Below are 26,743 nucleotides of genomic sequence, written 5' to 3'. Positions count from 1 at the left end.
CGAAATATTGTCCCAAAGTCCTAGACTATGGAAAGAAAGAGGAGTGGTCCTCTAGTGTAGTGACCAATGACATAGTCATGTGGTGAGGAAGTCCCAGAGGATAGAGCATTGTCCCAATGGTAGTGTTGGCGAACACAACCATGGACAAAAAAGAGACTTAGTGGGGATTGTAAAAAGGATATTGGGGAAGGTTATTCCCTATGTCTGCAGGCATTTTAAGGATGCTAAAGAGTGCATCTAGGATGGTCACTAATAGAAAGATGGCCTAGTCTTTGAGAGACGAGACTACGATGCAGGTGGTGTTGGACCACTAGTGTGACCAAGGTGAATGGGCATGGCCTTAGTGTAACAGGCTAATATGTCAGTGATACCTTGGGGTGTCGATCATGGGATCGGACACGTGGAGCACTTGGACCAAGTGCAATGGTTGAGTGGCATGGATGCCATTTTTGGGGCTAGTAAGTCCCTAAGTCTAGAATAGGACTTACAAAGGTTGTGAGTGAGACTCCTTAAATGGTTGAAAATGTGGTTAAGTGACTAAAGTAGAATGGAAAATTTAGTCATTTATATCGACATCACAAGTTATCTTTGCAATAAGCTCAACAAGAAACTCCAAATCACAATAATGATGCTTCTAGATGGCCTCAAATGTAAAACACTTACACTTCTTTACATCACAACACTTGTCCCAAAGCTCAACACTACCATCTACTCCTACAATAGATGATAGCAACAAAAGACTAAATGAAGCCATAAACACAGAGACAACATGAAGCAAAAGGGAATATGCTTCAAAAAGAGGAGTAGATTTGATCCTCCTCTTCAACAATGACAAAAGGGAAGAAAATGACGAAGCAAGGGAGAAAGAAGATGAAAAAGCAAAGTCATCACCAACATTAACTTTACTAGCAAAGAGATGAAGAACATCAGCTAAGATGACACACCCTTGCATAAGGCCAAACAAACATTTACACACAAGGGCAAAAAAACTCTTAAGAGAACCAACAACAACAAAGATGGCAAAGTTCAAAGCAAGGAAACTTAAGAGAATGCTCAAAAACTAGATCCTAAACATATAACTACCTCACTGAATGATGCTAAGAAGGAAGTTCCAAATCTTCAATCACCACTACTACAGGAGCATAACACGAACTCGACCCAACAGGAGCAACCTCTAGTATCTCCATAAATTCAGCTCTTGATGCTGACACCAACAACATCCCAAATCACTATGAACACTACAACCAAGAGTGGCCCGAGCAAGAGCAATGCCATGAGTTGTGAAAGGGCCAAGATTATCAATTTTTGAGCTAAAGAAGCTTTTAAGAGGGGGATTTGTGTTAAAGAGCACCCTAAACTATGAAGAACCAGCTTTACAAATTGTATTGATGAAATTCAAACTCTTGTTGAAACTAAAATCATCAACAATTACTCAAGATGGATCATAGACTCCTTCAACCACAATCACTATTTAAAGGTTTGATTCCATCATATAGCTAGATATTCAATGTTAACTTGATCAACATTTACAGATTCAATAAATAATATTAAAAACTCCAACCACACTAAATGATATTAGAGTTCAATTATGTAAATTGTAGAGTTAGGGGTTCTTGTGTAGGAGGCTTTTGGTCAAGCTAGATGGGCAATATGGTGTGCGACAAGGGTTTAGGCCTTGTGGGAAGCATGTAATCGAGCTCACTTTAACGGGATCCGGACTAGAGTATCAATGATAATGGCAAAGTGGTGGAGATTTATGCTAGCTACAATAAAACTACACCATGCTATCCTTTGAGATAGGGGGAAGTTGGAGAAGCTAGAGGAGTGGTAGAAAGTTTGGTTACTGTGTTTAGACGATAGAAACTAAAAGGAGGTTCATTGGAGATGGACAAGAGCTATTATATGTTCCCATTGTTATTAATGAGGGTATCTTCTTTGTTTTCATTCTTGTAAGAGTCAACATTGATAATTCTAGCCATTGTCATCATCATATGAGTGCAGTCTTCATTCTTGTTTGAACAGATCCAAAAAATAATTTACACACTTGATGAACGTGTTCCCTAATGTCCTATAGGGAGTAATATAAACTCAAGATACTTAATGAAACTCTCCCTCATCCAAAGCAAGACTAAATCTAAAATAAAAGTGGCTATGGTCTTTGCCATCATATTGAGTCTAGATCCACATCCCTTGGAACAGGTATAACCATGTTTAACAAATTTATTGATCTAACATATTTCAATAGGTATAAATTAGACACTTCAGATTTAAGGATTGTTCAAGCAACATTATTAAGGAATCAAGTCTGAGAGATTATAATTTTTGCATGTTGGTTTTAATTATATTCCACAATTAAAAATATGATTTTTATAATGCAATAATGTTCCTATATTAGATCTATTTATCAAGTATTTTACTAACATGACTTCATATCATAAAAACTAGCATATTTCTAAGCAGATGAAAGATCAAATTAAGCCTCCTCCAGTTGAATAGGGCTTTTATTCTCCAAAAAAACCAACTTTGAGCTAAGTTTTGTTAAAGCATGAAACTAGCAAATGAGCCTCAATAAAAGGTTTCATTATGCATGAAACCAACAAAGAGCAAAAAAAAAAATCTTCACTAACCCTCTTCTAATGACAGGTAGAAATTGGTGCCAGATGAATTCAAGTTTTAAAGAGACCAATGATCCAACCAAGAAAAGTTTTCAATTTTCTCTCCATGTATGGATCAAATTATTTATGTTCAGCTTAAATGTTAGATTTACAAACTTTAAACATTCTGTACAAAACAATTATCTATGGTCAGCTTAAATGTTAGATTTACAAACTTTAAACATTTTTGTACAAAACAATGAAGCAAATCAAAATAGATTAAAGAATATTCAGGAATATAGCTGAATATTTTAAGATTATCCACAAATTTTTTAATTTGTATTTATCTCTCTAAGCATTTTATAGATTGCTCCATCGATCGAGCAAGTCACCCCCTCGCTGCCCCGGGCTGTGGAGGGGGAGGCGGCTGGTAGACGACGATGTCATCATCGTAGTAGAGCCTTTCGGGCCTCACTCCCAAATTGAGCAACCCTTTGCGCAAGCCCGATGGCCGGATCACCATGAAGCTCAAGCACAGACCTTTGCTCTCGCGCATTCCCTTGACGAGATCCGCGATGAGCACGCGCACGCTGCCAATCAGCTTGTCTCGCACCCACGCCTTGGTGTAGATCTCGATTGTCATGCCCGCGTTGATGCCGTGGCGCTCCACCAGATCGTCCGTGTCCACGTAGAATGTGAGGATCGCGTTCCAGCTCGGGTTGCGCCCGCCCTTCCTGTCCACGGGCGTCGAGAGCTTGGTTTCGTGCTGTGAATCGATCCATGCCACCGCGTAGGCTCGCGTCCGCTGGAAGTATGACACCTTGGACAGCCTCTGGGCGGAGATGATGTGAATCTCCAGCGGCCTCTTCTTGTCCGGTACCACTTTGGGCGCCCTCCGTGGAGAGGGCGCCATGACGATCTTGGGCCGGGATCCCATAGGAAATCCCTTGAAATCCCTCCCGATTCACCGAATTTCCCTTGAAATCCCTCGCGATTCACCGGAATTGGTCGATATTTCGAGCTGGATCGATCGTATCGACCGTGAATTGGTTGATACTTCTGAGAGAAGCTCTTCTCTCTAGGGAAGAACACGAGAAGGGATTAGGGCTCCATGCATCCAGCCAAGAAGATAGCAACGGCGCTTACCGAATCGAGCCGAAAATCTCAATCCAGGGAAGCGATGATTTCGCGAGGAATCTTCAGCACCGGATCCTCCTCCTCCTGGTGATCACGATCGACCGGTGAATGATCGTCGCCATGCGCTCCTCGAGCACGCGCGGCGAGAAAATTCTCGTGCTCGTGCAATAGTGACTGGCGATCCACCGGCCTGTGCCAGTGACCTATAAGCTTTTCCACCGGCTACTCACAGAGAAGATAATTACAAAGAAAATGTGTGTTTCTGTGTGTGTGGTGTGTGTGTGGTGTTCTATTTGGTAGCTATATAACGCCCAGGTTTACGTTGGTAACCTGTTATTTAATACGCGGTAAACTCGAAAAAAGTAAGAACTCGGTTAGGAAAAGGTGAAAAGCATAAAGACAATTGTTCTCCGCCGCTTGTTTTAAGAGAGACTTAAGCCTCGGCCGTTCGATTATGGTTTATGCTTTGAGAATCGGGCATCTCAAATCTCAGCCGCTCGATCAAAGCGAATATCCTGAGCTTAAACCCTAGAGTCGGCCTTGAATCTTGGCCGTGCGATCCTAAACCCTGGAAATATCTTCAGATATCTATGTCTGCTGTGGACGAGTTTGTTTCTTCGTTGCGTTGTTGGGGGCGAGCCCTAGGTGTGGCAGAGCTAGGGTTTGGGGTTGCGCCGGGGCGCTCATCGCTGGGCGCTCCCACGCATTCTTTCAGCCAAGGCGCGGTATCGATCGATTCTTTGCTGCCGCGCTCATCCCTGTGAGTGATTTCCTGGCGAATTGGAATGGCAATGGCGGTGCATTACAAGTTTAAGAGCGCCAAGGACTTCGACTCGGTGCCTATCGATGAGCATTGCATCTCCATTGGCAAGCTCAAGGAAAAGATTTTGCTCAAGCTCAAGCTGGGCAATGCGTCGTCGGATTTCGATTTGGTGGTTTCCAAGCCCGACACGGATGAAGGTTTGGATTTTTCTATCTTCTTGGCCCCCTGTTTTGATATTCTTTTTGATACCAGAATACTTGGATGAAGAGTTTATGCTCTGGGAGAATACGTCCGTTCTTGTAAGGAGAGTTCCTCGAAAGGCGATCGTGCAGGAAGCTGCTACCGAGTAAGTTGTTTGTGGTTGCTCGTTTCTTTCTCTTTTTTCTTTTCTAAACTTTTTATTTTCCTTCTTTTTCAGGGCTGGCAAAACTAGTCCAGTCTGTATTACATCCGAGGAGGACGACAGGATAAAGGAGTTCGTAGACTCCTCTGCTGCAGAATGGCTTCGGTCAGTTTTTTATTGAATGCTCTCCGTTTTTAGCAAGTCTAAAGGCAGCCAGAATTTGCAGACAGACCAATGAAAATCAAGGACCGGGTGGTTCAGGTTTGCAGTTTGTTTAGTTTTTTGGTTTTTCTTTGTGATTTTACTCATGGTTTAGTTCTATAGGATCTAGTTTTCAAAAGAAGGTTCCACACCAGGGGTACATTTGCCATCGCTGTGGAGTTGCAGGTAGTAAAAAGCTCATGCGTAGTAAATACTGGAAACATTGTTTGTTGTGGTCAGGCCATTTTATTCAGCATTGTCCAACGAACGGCGATCCTTCATATGACGTGAAGAAAATGAAGATGCCGAGCGGGATTCCTAGGACGATGCTCGTCGCAAATCCTGATGGGTCTTATGCCTTACCAACCGGTGAAGCGGCAGCAATGCAACCAAACGAGTTCGTGCCTTGAATTGTCTACTATGCACTTCTGCTAATTTGCTTGCTTCAGGGATGCTTTTGCAAAGGAGATTGAGGGAGTTATTCCTAGCGAACCTATTACGGACGTACCTTCTGAACTTCGCTGCCCTTTATGTCAAAATGCTCTCAAAGACGCGGTTCTTACTAGCAAATGCTGCTTTAAGAGTTATTGCGATACATGTAAGTTTGTTTCTGATGGTCATTGTGTTTTTTATGTTTTATGTTTGTTCACTAGGCATTCGTAACGTGCTTTTGGAGAAGACCACGTGTGTATGTGGAGCCAAAAACATTCGAGCTGACGATCTGCTACCTAACAAGACATTGCGCGAGACTGTTGATCGGCTGCTGTCAGGGGCAGCTTTGCCTTTGGTGAACACCACGAAAGCTGAAAAGCCTCAATCGCAAGGTTGCTTTGTCCTACCTTTGTTGCTCAGGCTGTTTTACGTACTTTATACAGCTTCTGCAGATTCGACGACAACGCATGTTGCTGTTGCTGATGGAAAAGCTGACGAAGGGAAAGATGAGTTCGAAGACGTGGAGGAGGTGGATTACGACGAGGAAGGTTTTGATGATCTGAATATTGACGATTTGGACATAGACGGAGAGCAGTCTGAGAAGACTCCGGAGTCGGATGCTACGAAAGCCCTTGCTGAAGCTGTCGAGGACAAAAGGTCCCCTGATGTCGCGGTAAAATCGAAGGAAGAGATCCATGACCAGCCTGGTACGATATATTTTGCTTCCTTCAGTACGGACTTTGTAACACAGTGATGGTTGATGCATGCAGAGACTAAAATGGAGGTGGAGGGCGTTGAACCTTCGAAACGCTCTGGTATCTACTGGGAATGTTTGTGCTCGCTTTTGACAGCGTGTCTTGTCGTTGTCAGATGATCGGCAGGTGATACCAAAGCAACGCTCCGACGGTCGTGGGAATCCTTTTGCCGTGCAGTACGCAGGATACTGGTCGGCGTCCCATATGATTGGGGATCCTGCTTGTAGGCCTCCTCCTTATGGCTACGCTGGCTACTTTCCCGGATGCTTTCCGGCGCCCGCACAATTTCCCTTTCAGCCGTAAGTCTTACATTGGTTCCCGCCTTCGACTTAACAGCTCTGTGCTTCCAAATGCCAGCTTTCCGGGGCCAAAATCGTCCAACAGGCCGCTGTCGCGGGAAGAGTTCGAGGCAAGAAAGGCCGACATCCAACGCAACCGCGGACACACGAACAGGTTTGCTCTTTCTTAAAGCTGCGAGCTCGTCCTCACTCTTTTCACGCAGAAACCGTGTCCGTGGCGAGGGATTTTACCAGGTAAGTAACTAACAAGCTCGGCATTTGTACCTATTAATACTTATGAGCAGATGCCCGATCGACGAGGCGGACGTCACGGTCGCGCCTACAAGCCACGGAGCAAGAGCCCCCCGCGCCGGAGGAGGAGCCCGGATAGGCAGAGGCTCCAAAGTAGCAGTCCTCCCAGGCGAGAGAGCACGAGTCCACCCAAATCCAGGCCTCGCAGAAGCATGAGTCCGGCCAGGAGAAGCAGCCCCGCCAGGCGTCGCCAGAGTCCTGTGGCGAGAAGCCACCACCACCACGACCACCACCAGCTGAGCCCGAGACTACGGTCCAGGAGCAAGAGCCCTCGTCCTCTCCGGAGCGCGGGTATCAACAGGAGGCCGCCTCCTCACAGGGAGATGGATACAAGCCGGTGGAGTCCACAGCGGTGCCGACGCTACGGCGTTTCCAAGGTGGAGAAGTTCTCGGCCAAGGAAGTTGTGAGGGAGAGTGCCTCCATGTCGGTCAGGGAGTGGCACGGCGGCAGCAGCAGGGGGTTTGTCGACTTGTCCCCCCGGAGGGAGCGGGAAATGATGGCCAGGGATCTTTACGACGATGATGTCAGGCTTGTTGGCAGAGCGCCAGAAGAGCGCTACGTAGCTCCTTCAAAGGCGATGGTGGTGAGGCCTACGTACATTGACGACGATGAGGATGGTCTGAGGCGTCCTCCAGTGGTGAGGAAGAAAATGGTGGCGAGGATGGCTCAGCGCGAGTCGTTTGGTGTGATGCGGAGGCCCGGTGGCGGCGTGGTGGACGGCATTTTTGATGGGATGGAGGTTCCAGCCAGGAGGACGAAGTCTGTTCTCCGGGCCGCGAGAGGGGCGTCGGCGGAGCTCCTGGACGACGTGTTGGAGGACAGGCGGTATATTGAAGAGGAGGAGACGAGGCAGAGGCCCGTGGTGGCGCTCCAACAGAGGATGCAACGAAAGAAGAGCTTGATGCTAGTGAGAGCCGGAGCCGACGACGAGGAGGATGAGGATGAGGTGCCTGTGACTGTCCAGAGGAGGGCAGTGTTTGCGAGACCAGATGGTCTCCAGCGGCAGAGGTGCTTGGACGAGGAGGAGGAGGAGGAGGATGAGCAGTGGATCGTGCACAGGACTTCCAAGTCGTGCATGCCGAGAAAGCGGCAGCGGGCACTGGGGCCCAGGGCGAAGGCAATGGCTCGCCAGAGGATGGCTCTGTTGGAAGAAGAAGAAGAAGAAGTTGGTGGTGGTGGTGGCGAGTATGATGAGTTTGATGAGGACGATAATGGTATGGATGGCAATGAGGAAGACGAGGAAATGGAAGTGTCTCTTCCCATGAAGAGGAGGAGGTTGCTTGCAAAGCAGCGAGCACTCTTGCAGCAGCAGGCTGGGAATCTCGCCATGAGCAGGGGGAAAAGGAAGAAGATGAAAGCCGGGCAGGCGGTGAATGGTGGTGGTGGCGGACCTGGAGCTCAAAACAACAACCAATGTAAAATAGTGAAAAGCGTTTTTGAAAGGATTAGTTTCACCAGCACAGCGAACACGAACAGGGCCGGGAAGAAGAAGCTTACCAAGTCAGGTGGTGGTGGTGGATCGGGAGGAGGACCGAGAACGGTGGTGTTCTACGGGGACGTATCGTGATCATAGAGGTACTCGCTCCCTCTTCACTAAGTTTTTGGTTTATCTGTAGGTAGTTACTTCTCGGCCGCGAGCTCTGTTATATACGATTAGTTCCGCTGCGTCTTATGTTCTGTGTTTTGTGTTTCAAGGACTTACGTAGGTGGATCGCTGGTGGCCGGCTGAGCTTGTGATAACTCGTTACGATTTATGATCTGCCTGCGAATAATTTCCTTCGCTTGCCTAGGTAGGGGAAAAATATATATCCTTTCTTTGTCCCGTTGAGGCAGGTGACAATAATGCAAAGATCTGAGAGATTTAACGAGCAAAGGTACCTTGTAGAAACGAGCCGGCCAGTGGCGCTGGTCGCTGCAGAGAGAAAGAAGATACGCATGCATAACAAGGGCGTACAACTTAGATTCCGATGATTACGTGCCTGCGGTGAAAGCGAAGAGTTGCAAAAGTACCGGTTGTGCACGTAAGGTGCGGGGTGGGACCTCAGGGTGATACTACTAAACGTACAAAATGATAGAAAGAAGTCTTTCTTTGTGGTGATTCCTACCTGCAAAGACACAATCTCTGTCTTAGGACAGTTCTATATAAACTTCAAACCTTTCCACGATACGTGATGGAGTGGTCGGGCCGTTGTCATTATCCTTGCACGAAGAGGCTCTGGATTTTAAATGTATACCTTTTCTCTGGCCGATGACAGTTAGCTGCGCAGTTGACAAAGAAAAATAAAAACATACCCCCATTAACTGTCAAACCAGCAGATTTTGTGGAGCCGTCTGTGTCGTCCAGCGAAGACAAAGTCACTTTTTTTTATAGTGAGCGCTCGGCACCTGGTTGGCTTCCCCTGGATCCACACACAGAGACACCCACTTTAGTACACGAAAAAGGAAGTACACGGATATATGCCAGTGGAAAGGATAAAGATGACGATGATTAGCGGCCTGCGGTGAAAGCGATGTGCGTGTGTAATCCTTCGTACCTATGCACGTCCAGGAATCTTGCGCAACTCGCCGCCGCCGCCGCAACCTCCTTGACTGCGTTGATGTGTTCTATCCCGCGCACGTCGCTCTGACCGGACCTTCCTCCCCAGATATAGGTGGGTCCTGCTTGTCCGCTAGCTTCCCCTTTGCTTGGGAGCATAAAACAACGCACCTGGATACGCTCACGTGCACAAAAGAATAACTGCTGCTGGTGGTACCACACAACCTGCCTGCAAGAGGAGCAATCGCCACAAGTCAAAACCAAATCTGGAGTTGGCATTAAGTCAAGAAAGTGAGCCCTCCCCGCTTGCTTGCATTAGCTGGCCGGCCTTTTACGCCCCGGAATGTGGTACCTACACATCCACTACGAAAACAAGAAGACGATGGATGGATGGATGGATGGAAAGAAAAAAAGCGGCATTTATACTGACCTCGTCCTTTCTGAGTAATAGCCGGAAAATATACACAGGGCCTCTCGTCTCTGTAACCGTCTCCACGTGGTAGAAGTCCAAACGGCAGCCCAATGAATAACTACTTCAGCTGAAACCCCCAGTCCTGCATTGTGTATATAAGGGCTGGAGCGAGCTCTCTCGCCTCGGCCGGTGATGAAGCCTAATGGGTCATATCAGGACCAGGAAGCATACCCGGAATTGCCCGTGCCCGAGGAAGCCGCCTATACCAAAGACTGGAGGACCTTTGCACATCCGGCCATGGACGATATCTGACTTCCCCCACCGCCGGCGCCAGTTCCTGCTCAGAGAATCAAAGAGAGTCATTCCAGACTACGACGAGTACTTCGGCCAAAAGTGCACCGACATTACCGAAACACAGCGGCACCTGGTCCCGCTGCACGCGTTGCATCCCAATCTGCTCAACGCCCCGGACCCGTTCCACAACAGGAAGGTGACGTCCGTCACCGAGTACATCTCGCACATGGGAAAGCCGCGGACGGGACCTCTGATAACAACAGAAGCGTCACCTTATCACGGGAACAAAGCAACGAGCATCACCGAGTACCTGAGGTATGTGCCTCCCGCACACCTGGGAAAGGATGGACAGGACGCCGTCTTGCCTCACTACGGGATAAAGGCCACTGACGCCACTGGTGCGTTTGACGAGCGAGCTGAGCCGACCATCTTGACTTACATGCTGCCACATCGTCCGAAGACCGCACCCACGGTCGTCTTCCCGCAGCATGTAAGCCCGGCGGTCCTGGTCAATGCGATAGCGGAGAGAAGACGGATGTTCCTGGAGAAGCCGCAGCCGCCTTCCATGCCGAATTCTGCAAGAGCACCCGACAAATCAGCACCAATGGGCGAAGCTTTGGTGAATACCGGTTGTAGTACTGCGAGGTCCGACGCGGGTATAAGCTATGGAGATACGACTGCTCGCCCGAAGACTGCTTCTTCTCTCCCAGAAACAAAGCCGTCGGCTCCAATGAGCGCAAGGCTACCGGAGAGTTCCTGTCCCACTCCTCGGTCCGACCGTGCTGCTCCACCAACACCGAAGTCTTCTAGACCAAACACTGCAAATGATGCTCAAACGATGAGAACCATTGGCAAAACTGGTACTGACCAAACACCGAGGACCCCAACCGTTACTGATGTAAGGACAGCACCTGGAGTGGCAACAACAGGCGGCATCCAGACACCTCGGTCTCCTGCTCGTCCCTGTGCCAGCACATCCAGGTCCAATCTCAGTGGCAAGTTAAGCTCAAACGGTTCCGAAACACCAGCATCTGTGTCAACTACACCTCTTTGCGGCGAGCCTTCAAGAAACCAGAAGCCCTGCGGAGCTGAGTTGTTGTCCAAGGCTGCTGAGAAACTCGGACCGGACAAGATTCAGAGGATAACCAATTGGAAGGGCCTCTTTGCCGAGTCCAAACCAAGGATGGCATGGAGATGTTAGCCTAGGACGACCTGTACATTTACTGGAAAGGAAAAACTGAACCTTCTAGCTCAGTGATGCTTGAGATTCCACTGGATATTGCATCTCGTTTTCAACATCCTCACAAGATGGCAGGCCTTCGGACTGTCAACGAGGACAAATCTGTAAAGCTTAAGGAGTTCCTGCATATCGCAAGTGTCAAAGAAGAGGCAACAAGATTGCTGGCAACAAGACTACCTGGATACAGCATTCCGAGGCTCTTGCGATGAATTGGACGCCTGTATTCCTCTGTAAACGCAGGCATATGAGAAACACGAACCAAATACCGTTGATACATACCTTTAAGAGCTCCCTCACATTAGCATCTATTCCCTCTAAGCGAAAGGCCAGGGTGATCGAGGACACGGCTAATGCTGCAGGCCTAAATCTGAGCATTTCGTATTCGGTGAGTGAGAGACACGCCAGGAACTCTGCAGTTCTAGCGATTTTGGTGCTCGCGTTGACGCCTTCAAGATAATACCTTCACAGCGGAGTACATTGCATAAAAGAGAATTGACTCCAAAAACCAAACCTTAGAAAGATCATTGCAGTTGGCACTTCACACTTGTAGCAAATCGCCTCCAGTAAAACGCGTTCGGCAGTAAGAACGTCATGGATCTTATAGCGAAAGAGCTCGCTGAGCTGAAGAACAGGCCTGATTTAACCAAAACATTAAACACCGAGTCAAGTCACAGGATTACTCACGAGAACTTCGCCTTGTTCTCTTCATATTTCATGGCCACGGCCATGCACGCAACGGCAAATATCCCAAGTACGCTCTTCGCGATGCAATTCTTCATAGCCAGTAAAAGCATATCCAAAAACGTCGTTGCGAGAAAAACTGTCTCGTTGTGTACTGCCATGCACTGAATGGAGCTAGATGAGTAGAAAGAAAAAGTTTTAGAAATTACATTAAAGTACCTGGAAGAACTTTACGACGATAGATCCTCTCGCTACGGAGTCCAAGCAACATGTATCATCCAAATATCCCCATAGAAGCGTCTGCTTCGCTTCTAGATGAAGCAATGCCTCCACATGGTCCAGACGGAGCCTCTGATAAACAAAGCATTAGAGAATTTCCAGCATTAGCATCAAGAAATCGATGACCTTGTTGGCATTTTGGGCTGTATCACTCGTAATACAGCTTCCATCGCTGCCGCTGCTGGTGCTACCACTGCCAGAACATTGGCCTCTCTTCCTCTTCTTCACAGGGACGAGAAGTTGAGCATCACGCTCTCTAGCGGACGGAATACGATCGAAATCTACAAGACAACAGAGATTATCGTTACCAGGCACCACGATTTCACTGATTTCCAGCGCGATGTACCCGGCCGCCTCGAAAATGTTGCGCATCGAGGCCTCCATTGCGACTCCCAGGCGCCGGCCTCGCAGCGCGCCATTTTCCCTGCTCAAAAATCCCCCAAAACCCTAGCGAGCAGCTCAACGGACAGGATCGCGTGAAGGGAGTCAACCATTTGAAAAACGCAACGCCCTTGGCGCCAGGCGCCGGCTGGCTATTCCAAACCGGAAGGCCGAATGGCCAGCTCATTCCGTTCCGGAATCCGCCAACCCCTTTGCTAGATACAGCGGCGACGCTAAAATGTGCCAGTGCTGCTAAAGCCATTGTGTGTGTGTGTGTAAGCATCCTTCTCGTCGCCCACAACACCACACACACACACTCACGACGCAACACTCTACGCGTCACTCATTGGCCCTCAAATCCCTAATTTCTCTTTGGGCGGGATGCTTGGCGCTTGGCGCTGGCTGCTCGAGCTGCTGGATTAGATGGAGGCGGCGGCAGCTAGCAGCACCACAGATCAGGGGATGCGGCGTCGGCGAGAATGCTAGCGGAACGCTTCCATAGGGGTAAGCTAGGGTTTTTCGCCGCGCGCCTGTGCGGGGAGCTAGGGCGGTAGCTCCGGAGGGCCCGGGAGCAGCAGTAGCAAGATCTATCGCTGGCGTCGTCGCTCTAGGCTGTGGATTGTCGGCAATGGAAACCTCGGAGGCCGTGCATTTCGTTCGAGACGATGCCGTCGCGCGTCAAAAACCCTGGATAGGGTTTTTGTAGATTCTGGAAGGAGAGAGCTAGCGTCTCATCCCATCTCGGTCAATGCCTGAGGAGGAAAAACTAGCTCTTCTCACGATACTTCTTCTGGTAAGCTTATTCATTAATTTCCATGTTTTCTCTTCTTTTATCCTTCACCTGTAACTGGTTTTCCCTTTTTTTTCATTCAGATAAACGAAAACATTTGGTGACAAGCGGTTTCTCCATGTTTCAAAATGGTATGTCTGAAGAGGTTCAGAACTACTTTGTGCAGGAGGATGCTTCACCTGCTAGGCCATACCGTGGTGATCAGGGAATTTTTCGGAATCAGTTTGTCGATGCAAGGACGCAGATGATGGGCCACCAGCATTTCTCATATGCTGGAGCTGCATTACCTCACAAGATCCCCAATGGGGATTTTTTCGATCCCAGGTTGCAAAATAGGGGACAGTTTCATCAACAACAACAGCAGCAGCAGTTCTTTGATCCTGTTCTCCAGCAGCAGCAGCAGCATCAACAGTTCTTTGATCCTGTTTTACAGCATCACCAACAGCAGCAGCAGCAGCAGCAAGCTTTTTACGACCAGTCCTTCCAAGCTATGCAAATGGAAAAGCTGAGGCACCAGGAGCTTCTCTTAGGCCAGGGACAGGGGCATGGTTTAGGAATCCAGCAGCTAGCTAGAGCTCATATGGGAACGCCTCAGGTAGACAGTTATCCTATTAGGAACGCTTCCATTCAGCCGGCACCACTCTACGGATTTCCGAACGACATGAATCAGCAGCGCCTCGTTGGAAAGCATATGGAGGCGTTCAATGGTGCCCAGTCGGAGAGTGAAGCTATCGATATGAACGATCTGTTTGGAGGAGTCGAGAAGCTTTTTGCTGACGATTCGGTCCAAGAGAGCAAGTCTGCGATTCCTGGTTTCGGTAGCTTGGGGGCATCTCTTATCAATGGTTGCGAGGCTGAGCTGTTTGGAGATGGTGGTACGCCTTTCTTCGGACGAGGCATGCAGAAAGCTGATAATCAAGAAGCATTCCGGCCGGCCTTTTCTCTTGGTATGCAAGACAGTAGCCACAGGCCGTCATCGGCGGATGGTGGTACACAGTTTTTAGGACGAGGCATGCAGAAAGCGGAGAGTCAAGAAGCATTCCGGCAGAACTTTCCTACTGGTATGCAAGATAGTAACCACAGGCCGTCATCGGGAGATGGTGGCTCATCTTTCTTTGGACGAGGCATGCCGAAAGCTGACACCCAAGAAGCATTCCGGCCGGCCTTTTCTCTTGGAATGCAAGATAGTAACCACAGGCCGTCGTCGGGAGGTGCTCAGGTTCGGTTCTCTCAGAATTCTTCTGAAGGTGGGCCTTGGTTGAAAGATACAACAGTTCCTACCGGAGAACTTGGCGTCAACAGACCTGCTGCTCCTTTCAAGAATCCCGTCTCGAAACCAGCCTTCGCAACACGACAGTTTTTTCCAAAGGCTGAGCTGCGTTCGCCAGCTTTGGCAGACAACATTCGGCCTGCCAGTGCCCAAACGTCAGACAACTCAAACATATTTCAGAGCAAAGACAAGGACGAGGTGTTGGCGGCTAAAGTTTTTGAAAGTTCTGCACAGAGCAAACCAACGGGGGCTGGACTGATAAGCTCACCTTTGCCTTTGCAAACTCCGTCGCAGCAAGAAAGGCAAGTGTTGCAGTCCAGTTCGAAAAGGCTTGGCAGCGACATTCACCGGATCTCCCGGGATTATTCCTGGCAGACAACCAGTATGTTTGGACATGCTCAACACAAGCCTGTAGAATCTGATTCGATCTACGACGTGGTTCAGCTGCAGCATCAAAACCGTGTTTCTCCTGCTGCCTCGCAAGCCCCACCAGTTCAGTCGACTAAACCCCCAGAGCCTCAACTAAAGCAGATAACCGAGGAAGCGAATCAGCAAGGCGGTGGGGCTGCGTTGCCAGCTTCGAACTTTACGACATTGGGGCATTCCAAGCCAGCTACACCTCAGCAGCTTCTTCAGGTGCCCAAAGACATGCAGCCAGTGGATATGCAAAAGTCGCAAAACGTTTCAGCTTCAAGCAAACCAGACTTCAAAAGTACAGCTGACGAGCAAGTGGTGGCGAATCAGCATGGCGGGCAAATGCTTAGCGTGAGCACGGCTGCTTCAAGCTTTACGACAATGGCACACTCGAAACTCCAGCTACAAGTTCCTAAAGACGTGCATCCGGTAGAGTCGCAGCAAAGGTCGCAGATGCAAGTTCCTAAAGACGTGCAACCGGTAGAGTCGCAGCAAAGGTCCCAGAACGCTGCAACTTCCGTTCAACCAGGCAAATCAGAGCCGCAGCTAACGCAGGACTTGCAATCTGCAGCAGACGAACAACCTTTACCTGAGTTGGCAAATCAGCAAAGCGCGCAGTCGAGTTTTGGACATGAAAAGCTGGTCGCATCTCAACAGCTCCTTCAAGTTCCCAATGACTTGCAACCTCCTCAGAAAGCTCCTCAGGTTTCTCTACACCAACAACGTGTACAAGCGGCTTTGCAAGCGTATGCTTTGGCCAAGGGTGGTCTCGTACCACAGGGATCCGAGCAAGCTGGAACTTCTACTATAGGACCCGGTAAAAGCAGCAGTGATTCCAATGCTCAAGGTAACGTTGGACAAGCCATGAAACAACAGCTGCTCTTGAACTCCACTTTTGCGAGTTCCGTTCTTCCCAAAAAGAGAAAGGTTGAAGTTCCACCTTTGATTCCATGGCGGACAGCTATTTCTCAGTTGACGGGCGCCCTTCCTACGATCAGGTATTTCTTTATTTAATCGTTTCCGATTCCTGACTTTCTGTCTCATCAGACCTGCTGAGCTTCAATGGGCAACTGATACTAATCGGCTTCCAGAAAAGGTTTGTCCGATACTATGGTTCCGTTTGTTAATTGCTTTCTTGTGGTAAACAGGACATTGACGAAGAGTATTATGCCCAAGATGAAAGCTTTCACTTCGTGGCCCGTGCCAAACAAAGACTAAAACTAACAACTCAGCTGATGCAGAATAGCTTACCTCCTGTACCAGCCGCATTGATGCAAAGTAGTTCTGTTGAGGATCGGGAATGTGCAATGTACGTCCTTGCACGTCTGTCCTTGGGAGAAGCTTGCAGGTAATGTTTTTGGCGTTTCCTTGTCTCCCCTTACACACCAGTTGGCAGGATCACCGCGAATGAGGATGGACCTCAAGCGAAAACTAACACGATAGCTGCAACCTCCGAGTTAATAGCCGAGGGATTCAAAGATAGGATCAAGTACCTGGAGAGAGTTTTACAAAGGTATAGTCGACATATTAACTTCGCATTTCACCTCGCTACCTACTTTACTGTATTTGTAGATTGGACACACTGCCGTTGACGCAAGAGTTCGTGAAGAACATGCAATACCTGGACAAAGTTTGTGTCACCAACCGGCTCATGAAATGCCATCAAGAGCTGTTTCCGGTGAACTTCACCTCCCAGAGACGCATCCAGCAAGTACAAAGATCCTGTCCCCAGCCATACGTGACAGTGATTCCAATGCCGAGCGCAGTCTTTCCACTACCTGAAGAGTTCCAATTGGTCTCTCTTTAGGATGTATTATAAAAGGTATGTCTTTTCTTCAAATTTCGACTTCGGTGGAATTTGTAAGTCCGTGTACAGGCAACGGAAACAATGCGCCAGCCTTACACGAGACGGCGTGTTTTTTTTCTTTTAGGCACACTGACTCGCTGACTCGCAGCCTTGAATTTTCCACTAACCAAGGTTTTACTCAAGCTCAGGTACTGGTCTGTATCTCGGTTTGGATTGATTGTTGGATGCGAGGCAGGCAGTCAACACGGATAGCTTTCGCATTGGTTCCGCTTTGCACAGGAGTAGTCATTCAGCTCAAGGTGAGAGAGTGCCTCTTGTTTGAAAAAAGCTTTGTTACTGACATCTTTCTTTTCGAATGGATACACAGGAAACTCTCGAGAGATATGTTTCGTGCTTCCAGCGATGCCTGGAACTGTTATAGAACTTGGGCGATCGCCCGAGAAATCATCTCCCTCAAATGGACGAGATCTGCCTGGGTGTGAGCTTCATCCTGTCGGCGTGGCCCAGGCTGCTAAAGCTGTGAGTTCTCACTTCCTCGCCCGCTAGATGCTGCGTGATGAGCTCGGGTGCAAAGCTGCAGGCGTTTTCGATCTCCAGATACGGGATGTGCTTGTCCTGCTCGCTGGTGTTGGAATACGTCCCGCAGATGGCTACGTCCTTTTTCCATAGGCCTTCGTACTTGGAGCACTTGTCGCCATAGTAGTAAATGCCTTTGCCTTCCTTCATGTCGTTCACGAATGAGCCTTTGTACAGATCGCCATTCACTGCAAGAAGAAAGAACCCAAGTTTTCAGAAGCCACAGCTTGCAAGCTCGTCGATACCCATTTTGAGTAGACCCACGCCTTCTCTCTTGTCATTCACCCATTGTCCATGGTAGACGTGGAATCCATTCGTTAACTGGCACCGATAGAACTGCTTGCCTACACCGTTGCGCAAACCATACGCAAAGTTTCCATCGTAAGTTTCTCCAAAGGCACCATGTACCAATCCGGGGCCCTGAGCAAAACAAAGAAAAAATCGTAAGCAAAGAATCCATTCCTCCAAGAATCGAGGAGCGAAGAACTTACGTGTTTCTTGCCTTCCTTGTAATGCCCCTTGTAAACCACACGGTACTTGTCCACCTCCTCGTCGGCGAGATACAAAGTGCCATAGCCATCCCTCTTTCCATTCTTCCAATCGCCCTCATACCTTATCCCAGTCTTGTAGTTGTGGATTCCAGCGCCTGGAGGAAACGAACGCGCAGAGATTTAGACGATCCGGAAGCTAGAATCTGGGGACTCACCATCGCGCTTGTTCTTGTCCCAGCAGCCGCGATACACATCGCCATGGACCCAGTAGACATTGTGGCAGTAGCCGTGCTTGTCCGCGAGCCGATCGTTGATCTGCCATAGCCGCTCCTTCTTCTCCTCCTTCTTGCCCTTGCCGCGATCGCTGGAGACCGTCGGGCTCGGCAGCATTTTCATCGCTCACCGCCATCTAGACCTAAATTTCAAGCAGCGCCAAAACCTTCCTTCTCCCTCCGAAATTTCAGGGAAAGAGTTGAGCTGTACGATGACGTGGTAAAAGGTCAGCCACGTGTAAAGGTTTAATGACGTGGTAAAGTCTAAAATGGGCGTAAGCTGGAGTCCACACCAGGTCAAAGCCCTTACTGTGCTCGTCGCGCCACTCCCAAGCCAATCCTTAGCTCCCGCCACGCCCTTTATCACCGCCCGATCCTCTGTAACAAACGGTCTCCTCCCCGCCACGTCGGATCTTCCTGCCGAGTCATCTCTGTCCATGTCATCATCCACGTGTTCTGCCTCACTGCGTATGTAGATTAGGGTTCTTGGATGATCTCATTGTCTAGCGATCATGCCGCCGCGATCCGGTGGTGCTCCCTGTCGCGAAATATCGCCGAGGGAAGGCGCATTGACGGGGCGATCGTCAAGAGCGGCCAGAACGGGGATTGTTTCCTGTGCAATCTCCTCATCCAGATGTATGGCCGATGCGGCAGCGTCGACGAGGCGCGATCGGTGTTCGATCGAATGCCGCGCAGGAACGAGTTCTCCTGGAGCATCCTCCTCACGGTGTACGCGCAGAACGGCCGTGGCGCCGAGGCGCTGGAGCTCTTGGATCGGATGGAGGAGCGGCGGATCCTTCCCCACAGGACGACGCTGGTGAGTGCCATCAGCGCTTGCGCTAGCTCTGGCAATCTCGCGCGGGGGCGCCAGCTCCACGCCGCGGCGATCGCTCGGAGGCTGGACAGGGAGACCTTGGTAGCGAATTCGCTCATTGCGATGTATGGCAAGTGCCACAGCCTCGCCGAGGCCGAGCGGCTCTTCCACGGCCTAGAGCGCAAGGATCCAGTGACTTGGAACACGATGATCGGGGCATTCACTCACAACGGCCAGCCTCGACTAGCTGTGGATCTTTACGCGAGAATGGGCAGCGGCGATCGCAACTCTGTCACCTTTCTCGGAGTTCTAGAGGCGTGCTCGGCTCTCGGGGATCTGGATCTGGGAAGAACAGTGGATTCTAGCATCGCCGGCTCGGAGTGGAGGGACGACGTCGTGGTTGGCACGGCGGTGGTGGGCATGTATGGGAGGTGCCGCTCGATCGAAGACGCGAGGCAGAGATTTGACTCCATGCCCGTGAAGAATGTGGTATCGTGGAACGCTCTCGTCACGTCGTATGCCCGGAATGGGCATCCTTGCGGGGCATTGCGAGCGCTCCGCGAGATGGACTTGGACGGGACCAAGCTCAACCCGGTAACTTTTCTCTTGGTCATCGAGGTGGCTACGCAGCTGGGAAGCCTCTCTCTCGGTAGAAGCATCCATCTGCGCGTCACTCGCGGTGGTGATGGTGGTGGAACTCGTTTGGAGAATGCGCTGATATCCATGTACGGGAAGCTGGAGAACTTGGAGGAATCGCTCCGTGTTTTCGAAGCGATGGCAAACAAGGATGTCGTATCGTGGACTGCGATGATCACGGCTTATGCGCAAAACGGGCGTGAGAGACTAGCGCTGGAGCTTTACAGGAGAATGGAGCTCGAGAAGAGAGTGAGGCCGGACAGGGTGACTTACGCAGCGGTTCTCGGTGCTTGCTCGGGGCTGGGAGATCTTTCGACGGGGAAAGAAATCTACGCTAGAGTCTGCTCGAGTGACTTTGATGTCGATGCTGCCCTCAAAACGTCTCTTGTGGGACTCCATGGGAAGTGCCACTGTTTGGAGGACGCCAAGGAGGTGTTTGAAAGTATCTCTAGCAGGGACCGACTGGCTTACAATGCCATGCTAGCTGCATATGCCCAAAACGGGCATCCCGACGACGCCTTGAATCTCTACAGGCAGATGGTTGAGGAGCTCAAAGACGACGTCGATACAATCACGTTCGTGACGATCCTGGCTGTGTGCTCGGCCTCGAATCTGCTAGAGCAAGGCAGAAGGATTCAAGACGATATCGAGAGACTTGGCTACCAGCAAGACGAAGTTGTTGGTAGCGCGCTTATAAGCCTCTATGGGACTTGCAAGTGCCTGGAGGAAGCGAGGGCCGTGTTCCAGAGTTTTAGCACCCGTTCCAGCTCCAACGCGGTGGTGTGGAACGCGATGATAACCGCACTCTTTAACAATTCTCACGAGGCCGAAGCAGTCGGACTCTTCCGTAAGATGGATTTGGAAGGAGTCGAGCCAACAGATACGAGTTTTGCCGTAGCACTTATGGCATGCACCGCATTGAAGGACTTGGTAACAGGAAAGTCTCTCCACGGAAGGATTCAGGTTGCCGGGATTAAGCTGGACGAGGTTCTGGCCACAACGCTGGTTGGATTCTACGGAGAAGTCGGGAGCCTGGAAGAGGCCGAGAGGATCTTCGAGCAAATGCCAGTGAAGGACGTGTTCAGCTACTCGGCGATGATCGGGGCCTATTCTCAGAACGGCTGTGAAGGGAGAGCAATGACGATCTACGCTGAGATGGACCAGCAAGGCATCAAACCCGACGAGGTGGCCTTCATCAGCGTTCTAAGTGCCTGCTCCTCGAACTTAGCAACGGAAGTGCACACCGAGATTCTTCACGCCGGTTTCGAGGCCGATGGAGCTCTGGGGACGGCACTCGTGTGCATGTACGCGAAGTCCGGCAACTTGGAAGAGTCGAGACGGATCTTCGGGGCGATGAAGAGCCGAGACTCGGTATCCTGGACGGCGATGATCAGTGCTTTCGCTCGGCACGGCTGCGAGGCGAAGCTGCTGTTCCAGGGAATGGCTCTGGACGGGATCGACGCGAAAGGCTCCACTCTCACGAGCATGCTCGTCTCCTATAGCCAGTCGGGAGTGGACGCTGCTCGAGGCTTTTTCATGGCGATGCAGGGAGACTTTGGGACTTGCCCCGCGGCCGAGCACTACTCGTGCCTGGTGGATCTCCTGGCAAGAAGCGGCAGAGTTGGCGAGGCCAAAGAGCTGGTTGACAGCATGCCGCTCGAGCCCGACTTCGTGCCGTGGATGACGCTGCTCGGCGCGTGCAAAACGCATGGGGATCTGGAGCAGGCCAAGAGCGCTGCTCGCGGCGTGCTGGAGGTGGATTCCCACAGCCCTGGTGCTTATCTGGTTTCGTCAACGCTATGCTCTGGATGGGCCAGAACCAGAGGGACAAAGTTGGAAACCCCAAAACTACCATTTTATTATTCCGGAGGATGAGAGCGAGACATCAACTACATGAGGCACATACGTTAATCGTCCCAAGCGTCAGCAGCGAAGAGGAATCTGTCATGCTTGAGCGAGACGTGCACGACGCTCCTCCGACAGCCATCGTGCAAAGCTACGGAACAAGAGAACAGGAAACCTTAGCTCGGGATGCAACAAGACCATGGCTTCTCACCTCTGGACGGCCTCCTTGTTGGTGGTTGAGGCGTCGGGAATGGGCAGGAGCTTCCCGTTATCGAAGTCGACGCGGCGGAGGGGCTCGTCGAGGAGGTCCTTGCCTCGCTTGACGAGAGCTTTCAGATTGTTGGGGCTGACGTCGTCCATCTTGGCGAGGCCATCGTCGAGAGGGGAGATCTGGATCCTCAGGAAGTTCTCCTCGCACAGGCCGGAGCGGAAGAGCACGCACAGGCTGTGGTCCACCATGTCCGAGCTCGCGTTCATCAGCATGTCGATGAGCGGCGTCCGGTTGCTGTTGATCACCCAGCGCAGCGCTCCCCAGTTGGACAGCTCCTTGGCCTCGTAGCTGAAACTCTGCGTGCCGCAGCCGAGCGACAAGACGAGCAGGTTTTCGAAGTTCTGGAGCAAAGCAGGATCATCCAACAAGTTAGAATTCGAGCTAAGAAACGTGGACAGGACAGTCAACTCGAGGGAGAAAGTTTGAGAAGACACAGATCGAGAGAGGGAGAAACTTGGACAAGGGAGTCAAGCTAAAGGACTTCGAGCTGAAGATCAAGAGCTGCGAGATCAAGAGAGAGGACTATAGGAGAATGGAAAGACTGTTTACGCTGAAGAGGGAATTAGCATCCTCGTGGATCCGAAACGCCTCGGTGATGGCCAGAAACGAGGGATTGTTGGCGACGAGGCCGCCATCGACGAGGTGGAACTCGGAGTCACTGCCGGTGTTGAAAAACTTTGGAGGGAAGTAAGTCGGAGCCGCAGAGGTCCCCCGGGCAATGTCGCGGAGGTACGCATTGTGAGCATTCTTGGATTTCGCCTGTGTCACACAACTCAACTCGATCAGTATGTCCTCGGCATCACTCCTTTCTCCTTCTTTCTCATTCTTTCCCATCTTTGGAAGATCTTTACCTCGACGGACGAGAAGAAGACTGGCTGCTGTAGCTTAGTGTCAAAGGTCGGGATGATCACGTTTGTGAGTGTGTCCTGGAGCCGGAGGTCTTTGAGGTAGCCGTGGAGGAGCTTCTCCAGCTCGTGACCCGAGTACTTTGGCCCAAACAAGCCGGTGATCCCTTTCGATATGCTGGAGAAGAAAAGCACGGTTGAATCTCTTGATCTTGGTCGCGCATAAGCAAGAACAACTTACTAGCCCTGTGGGAAGACAAACTTGCCCTTGTTCATGTAAAAGTCCGTCACCTCCTTGGCAGTGAAGAGCGGCCTGTTGTTCTCGCCCGGGGCCGTGAGGCAGATGGTTATCAATCCGCCGGTGCTCGTGCCCGCGATCACATCGAAGTAGTCTGCGAGACGCACATCCGGGCCATCCATCTCCTGCAAGGATCACGATGTTACATGGATCTTGTTTATGTTTTCTCGAGGATTACCTGCAAGCACTGCTCCAGATACTCGAGGATCTGGGCTGGAATGAGGCCGCGAATTCCCCCTCCATCCAGGCTGAGCACGCATTTGCGCTTGCCAGGAGTGCCTTTGGAGTACTTGGCCATGATCAGTGATACTTAGTTGTGGTGGACTGGGCCTGGGTATGTAGATATATATCACGGCCTCCCTCTATACAGTTAACTTCAGTATCTGTGAATCTTTCACAATTTCTACGTTTGTTCTGTCGCCATCAGCCATGTGATTCATGCTTACTGTAAAGATTACGGAAAGCTTCTATATAAAATTTATATATAAAAATATATTTAACTATTATAACAAAACTATCATTGTTACTATGTTTATTGCTTGTGTATGGCTGCATGGCCAGTGCATCATGAATAGAATCATAGAAAAGAAAACTAAAGTCTTTCCTATATCTGATCCTTCCAAAATCAAAATTTATATGTGGAAATATTTAATATTATAATATTATTTAGTATTATTTACTATTATTATATTTATTTGCTACCTAGAAAATATTCCTGCATGGATGCTTGCTAGCAAGCTGGCAAGCTGCACCGCCCAGAAGGTCCACGAGCTCATCTTTCGTTGTTGCTATTTGGCTGTACAAACTTTGGACAAAGGTCATGAGAATAATAATAGTGCCTAGATAGAGATTGCATGGAGAGCTTGGCCACCGCTGATGAGCTTGCTAGCAAGCTGACAAGCTGCACCACTTCCAGGGATCTCAAGAGTGGCCAGAAAGTCCACGCGCTCATCTCCAACAGCCCTACACACAGCAATGACCGCTACCTTGCAAATCTGCTCGTGAGAATGTATGGCAAGTGTGGCTGCATTGCCGACGCGAGTGCCGTCTTTCATGGCATCCAGCAGCCGAACCTCATCTCTTACAACATTGCCATTGCTGCGTTTCTTGATAACGGAGATATCTCCAGTGCCAAGGAAATCTTCGACTACAAGATGCCACTGCATGACCAAATCACTTCCACACTCATTATAAGAGCGCTAGCAAGAGAGGGCCATCTTCACCACGCTAAAGCCGCATTTGATCGCGCACATGAACGCGACATTGTTGCCTGGACTTGCCTCGTTCAAGCATATGCCAATAGCGGGCATTTCGTGCTTGCAAGGAGCCTTTTTGACCAAATGCCTTATCGTAACATAATTTCGTGGGCAACGATAATTAGTATTTACAACACCAGTGAAACTGTACATTTAGCTCAAAGCTTGTTTGATAGCATGCCCGAGTGGAATGTTGTAATATGGAATCTTTTGGTCTTTGCGTACGCTCAAACTGGCGATATGCTTGCTACTTCTATGGTCATGCAGCGTATGCCCGAGAGGGACCTGGTAACATGGACAACCATGCTTCACGGATATACGCGGTGGCGCAACATAGATGGAGCCATATCCTGCCTCCATAAAATGCCGGAGTTGGATATGGTATCCTACACCGCCGCTATCCAGGCATATGCCCAAGAAGGGCATGTCCGGAAGGCTGAGAATCTTTTTGCACGACTAGCTGAGAAGGACCTCGTGTGCTGGAATACTATGGTAATGGGATACCTGGAATGTTTTGAATGCGAGCAAGCAAAGATCTTGTTTGATAGAATGCCAAGACACAATGTTGTGTCATGGAACGCGATGCTTTCTCTTTACGGACAGACCGGCCACTTGGACGAGGCCAATGGACTGTTTGAAATCATCCCCGAGCGGAGCATGGCATCATGGAACCGGATGCTCCTCGGCCACGCCCAAAACTTCGACCTGGTTGGTGCAAAGGCGTTGTTTGATTCCATGCCTGACCACGATTTGGTGTCATGGAACACAATGGCGGTAGCGTTTGCACATAGCATGCGATTTGAGAGCGCCACCCAGATCTTTTGGAGGATTCCAATGCCAGAGGCCGAGGCTTGGAACTCAATGGTGGCACTGTGTGCCAAGTTTGGCCAAGGCGGGATGGCTATCACGTTCTTCCACGAGATGCTATGCCAAGGGTTACTTCCGGACAAGTTAACTTTCACAAGTGTTCTTGCTTCCTGTGATCATTTGGGATTGATGGATGAAGCATGCCAGTATTTTCAATCGATGCTAATAGATTATGGTATGGATCCATGGAGGCAACACTACTCTTCCTTAGTTGGAATGTTGGGACGATGCGGCCAGCTTGAGAATGCGGAGGATCTGATAGAAAAAATGCCCTACGTGCCTGATTCAGTGGTCTGGGGAGCCTTTCATGGCACTTCTAGAATTCATAATGGAGGTTATAGGTAAATTGGTCATGTAAGAAGATAGAAAATGTTTAAGAAATAATCTTATTTTTGTTGAAGCTAGTCTTAAAGTGTTTTATATTTAGGCGAATTTAAATATTATTATGAGTAGAAGTTGAAGAACCCTAAAAGGTTGGCAAGAGGTTTTACAGAAATTAAAGTTACACAAAGCATTTTCGACCGCAAGGGCTGTGCTTGTGACCCCCGAGAGCCTTTCCGGTCGCAAAAACCCGGTGGCAGTTCAGGCACTTAAAACCTCCAGTCAAACCCTTGTCAACGCACACCACCTCGTCCTCCTCGTCAACACGGTCAGCAATAATGTCAACGGGCACGTTGACCACGCCTGGATCGCCGTTGCTGGGCAAGGCGTCCTCGATCTTGGTGCTGATGATCTTGCTCTTGCGCGACATCTTCCTCACGCAGTGGTGGGCAGCCAGCGCCGTGCTCGATTCAAATGCGAGTTTACACCGAGAGCACTCGACAACCGCCGCTCCCCCAGTCGATTGATCTTTTCCTCCAAGACGGCAACCATCCCCTTTACGAGATCCCTCCGCCACATTGCCGCCGCCGCCGCCGCCAGTCGGATCAAGGGCCCGGGAGGAGCACTTGATCCTAATCTTCAATGGCTGCCACTGCGGCAATGGATCGTCATGGATCACAACCTTGGAAGAATTCTCCTCCCCCTTTTCCTCCATGGCCACCTCCTCGACCATCAAAGCTCCCATCTTTTTCTTCTTTTCCTCCTCCTCCCTGGCCCAGTGCCGGAGATAGACTTGCTCCAGGCTCGTGTCGCTCTCGTAGTCGGGCTCCTCGATCACCTCCTTGATTTTGATCTTCGCGGGGCTGGGCGGAGCGATAGCGGCGGCGGCCCTCGCGATCCGCGACTCCGGATGGCATCGCATGTGTCCCGACAGCCCTTTGATCGATACGAACTCCTTGCCACACTCCGGGCACGCGTGATCCTTGCCCTTGCTGATCAGCTTCTTCTTCTTGATCTGCTCCTCCGCAAACTTGAGGTTCTTCTTAGGATTTGCCCTCAGCGCATACAACCCATTGCATCCCCCGGCCTGCTGGACGTCGTCGCCGGAGCTCCGATCATCATCCTCGCTGTGATCGAGGTCTTGGAACAAGCTCTCCTCGACCAGGCAGTGCCGGAGCTGGGGATAGGCCTTCTTCCGCTTGGTGCTCCTCACCAGATCCTTTTCATGACGATCCTCACCCACCTTTCCATTCTGCTGCTGCTGCCGCTCATACTCATGCTCATGCTCCACGATCTTCCTCTTCGCCGATCTCATAGCTAGCCACGGATTG

General features: G+C 50.1%; 9 protein-coding genes across 14 annotated transcripts; 4 read left to right on the top strand and 5 right to left on the bottom strand.

Moving 5' to 3' along the window:
* Positions 1-2,883: 2,883 nt before the first annotated feature.
* LOC9636683 lies at positions 2,884-3,963 on the bottom strand. Its single transcript, XM_002989458.2, has 2 exons — positions 3,741-3,963; positions 2,884-3,672 (listed from the first exon to the last, which is right to left on the bottom strand). The coding sequence occupies exon 2, from the start codon at positions 3,529-3,531 to the stop codon at positions 2,983-2,985; it is 549 nt and encodes a 182-aa protein (XP_002989504.2). The 5' UTR covers positions 3,532-3,672; positions 3,741-3,963; the 3' UTR covers positions 2,884-2,982.
* A 352-nt stretch (positions 3,964-4,315) lies between these two features.
* Positions 4,316-8,704, top strand: LOC9636682 (E3 ubiquitin ligase PARAQUAT TOLERANCE 3). 2 transcript variants are annotated; one of them, XM_024663326.1, is made up of 15 exons: positions 4,316-4,691; positions 4,747-4,840; positions 4,913-5,002; positions 5,064-5,098; positions 5,162-5,224; positions 5,279-5,435; positions 5,488-5,636; positions 5,692-5,862; positions 5,923-6,177; positions 6,241-6,285; positions 6,341-6,524; positions 6,583-6,678; positions 6,728-6,758; positions 6,809-8,391; positions 8,512-8,704. In XM_024663326.1, the coding sequence occupies exons 1-14, from the start codon at positions 4,517-4,519 to the stop codon at positions 8,381-8,383; spliced, it is 3,120 nt and encodes a 1,039-aa protein (XP_024519094.1). In that variant the 5' UTR covers positions 4,316-4,516; the 3' UTR covers positions 8,384-8,391; positions 8,512-8,704. The 2 variants fall into 2 exon arrangements, with proteins under 2 accessions (XP_024519094.1, XP_024519093.1); XM_024663325.1 differs by having other exon boundaries at positions 5,914-6,177.
* Positions 8,705-11,294: 2,590 nt separating this feature from the next.
* Positions 11,295-12,723, bottom strand: LOC9636680 (cyclin-B2-1). The gene is made up of 8 exons (XM_002989457.2): positions 12,605-12,723; positions 12,385-12,539; positions 12,199-12,330; positions 11,983-12,143; positions 11,810-11,932; positions 11,578-11,758; positions 11,476-11,526; positions 11,295-11,420 (listed from the first exon to the last, which is right to left on the bottom strand). The coding sequence occupies exons 1-8, from the start codon at positions 12,675-12,677 to the stop codon at positions 11,310-11,312; spliced, it is 987 nt and encodes a 328-aa protein (XP_002989503.1). The 5' UTR covers positions 12,678-12,723; the 3' UTR covers positions 11,295-11,309.
* Positions 12,724-12,859: 136 nt separating this feature from the next.
* Positions 12,860-17,645, top strand: LOC9636378. Of its 5 annotated transcripts, XM_024663262.1 has the most exons (9): positions 12,860-13,432; positions 13,513-16,111; positions 16,161-16,209; positions 16,262-16,461; positions 16,510-16,626; positions 16,686-16,935; positions 16,990-17,108; positions 17,156-17,219; positions 17,288-17,367. In XM_024663262.1, the coding sequence occupies exons 2-6, from the start codon at positions 13,548-13,550 to the stop codon at positions 16,918-16,920; spliced, it is 3,165 nt and encodes a 1,054-aa protein (XP_024519030.1). In that variant the 5' UTR covers positions 12,860-13,432; positions 13,513-13,547; the 3' UTR covers positions 16,921-16,935; positions 16,990-17,108; positions 17,156-17,219; positions 17,288-17,367. The 5 variants fall into 5 exon arrangements, with proteins under 5 accessions (XP_024519030.1, XP_024519029.1, XP_002989561.2 ...); XM_024663261.1 differs by having other exon boundaries at positions 17,045-17,219; positions 17,288-17,645; XM_002989515.2 differs by having other exon boundaries at positions 16,990-17,219; positions 17,288-17,645.
* LOC9636679 (MORN repeat-containing protein 3) lies at positions 17,235-18,393 on the bottom strand. The gene is made up of 4 exons (XM_002989456.2): positions 18,203-18,393; positions 17,988-18,142; positions 17,742-17,916; positions 17,235-17,684 (listed from the first exon to the last, which is right to left on the bottom strand). Exons 1-4 carry the CDS (start codon positions 18,381-18,383, stop codon positions 17,374-17,376), a joined length of 822 nt encoding a protein of 273 aa, XP_002989502.2. The 5' UTR covers positions 18,384-18,393; the 3' UTR covers positions 17,235-17,373.
* Positions 18,394-18,749: 356 nt separating this feature from the next.
* LOC9636377 (pentatricopeptide repeat-containing protein At5g27110) lies at positions 18,750-21,584 on the top strand. The gene is made up of 2 exons (XM_024663298.1): positions 18,750-19,562; positions 19,704-21,584. The coding sequence occupies exons 1-2, from the start codon at positions 18,750-18,752 to the stop codon at positions 21,582-21,584; spliced, it is 2,694 nt and encodes an 897-aa protein (XP_024519066.1).
* LOC9636376 (patatin-like protein 2) lies at positions 21,546-23,332 on the bottom strand. The gene is made up of 6 exons (XM_002989455.2): positions 23,147-23,332; positions 22,912-23,093; positions 22,677-22,848; positions 22,375-22,584; positions 21,766-22,166; positions 21,546-21,705 (listed from the first exon to the last, which is right to left on the bottom strand). The coding sequence occupies exons 1-6, from the start codon at positions 23,264-23,266 to the stop codon at positions 21,654-21,656; spliced, it is 1,137 nt and encodes a 378-aa protein (XP_002989501.1). The 5' UTR covers positions 23,267-23,332; the 3' UTR covers positions 21,546-21,653.
* Positions 23,333-23,822: 490 nt separating this feature from the next.
* LOC112342076 (pentatricopeptide repeat-containing protein At4g02750-like) lies at positions 23,823-25,436 on the top strand. Its single transcript, XM_024663297.1, has one exon. The coding sequence runs from the start codon at positions 23,823-23,825 to the stop codon at positions 25,434-25,436; it is 1,614 nt and encodes a 537-aa protein (XP_024519065.1).
* Positions 25,437-25,593: 157 nt separating this feature from the next.
* On the bottom strand, positions 25,594-26,727 carry LOC9636375. Its single transcript, XM_002989454.1, has one exon. The coding sequence runs from the start codon at positions 26,725-26,727 to the stop codon at positions 25,594-25,596; it is 1,134 nt and encodes a 377-aa protein (XP_002989500.1).
* Between the last annotated feature and the right edge of the window lie 16 nt (positions 26,728-26,743).

Source organism: Selaginella moellendorffii, unplaced genomic scaffold, assembly GCF_000143415.4.
Source record: "Selaginella moellendorffii unplaced genomic scaffold, v1.0 SELMOscaffold_98, whole genome shotgun sequence".
NCBI lineage: Eukaryota > Viridiplantae > Streptophyta > Lycopodiopsida > Selaginellales > Selaginellaceae > Selaginella > Selaginella moellendorffii.
The sequence above is the reverse complement of the archived record's forward strand: the minus strand, read 5'-3'. Positions and strand labels throughout refer to the sequence as shown.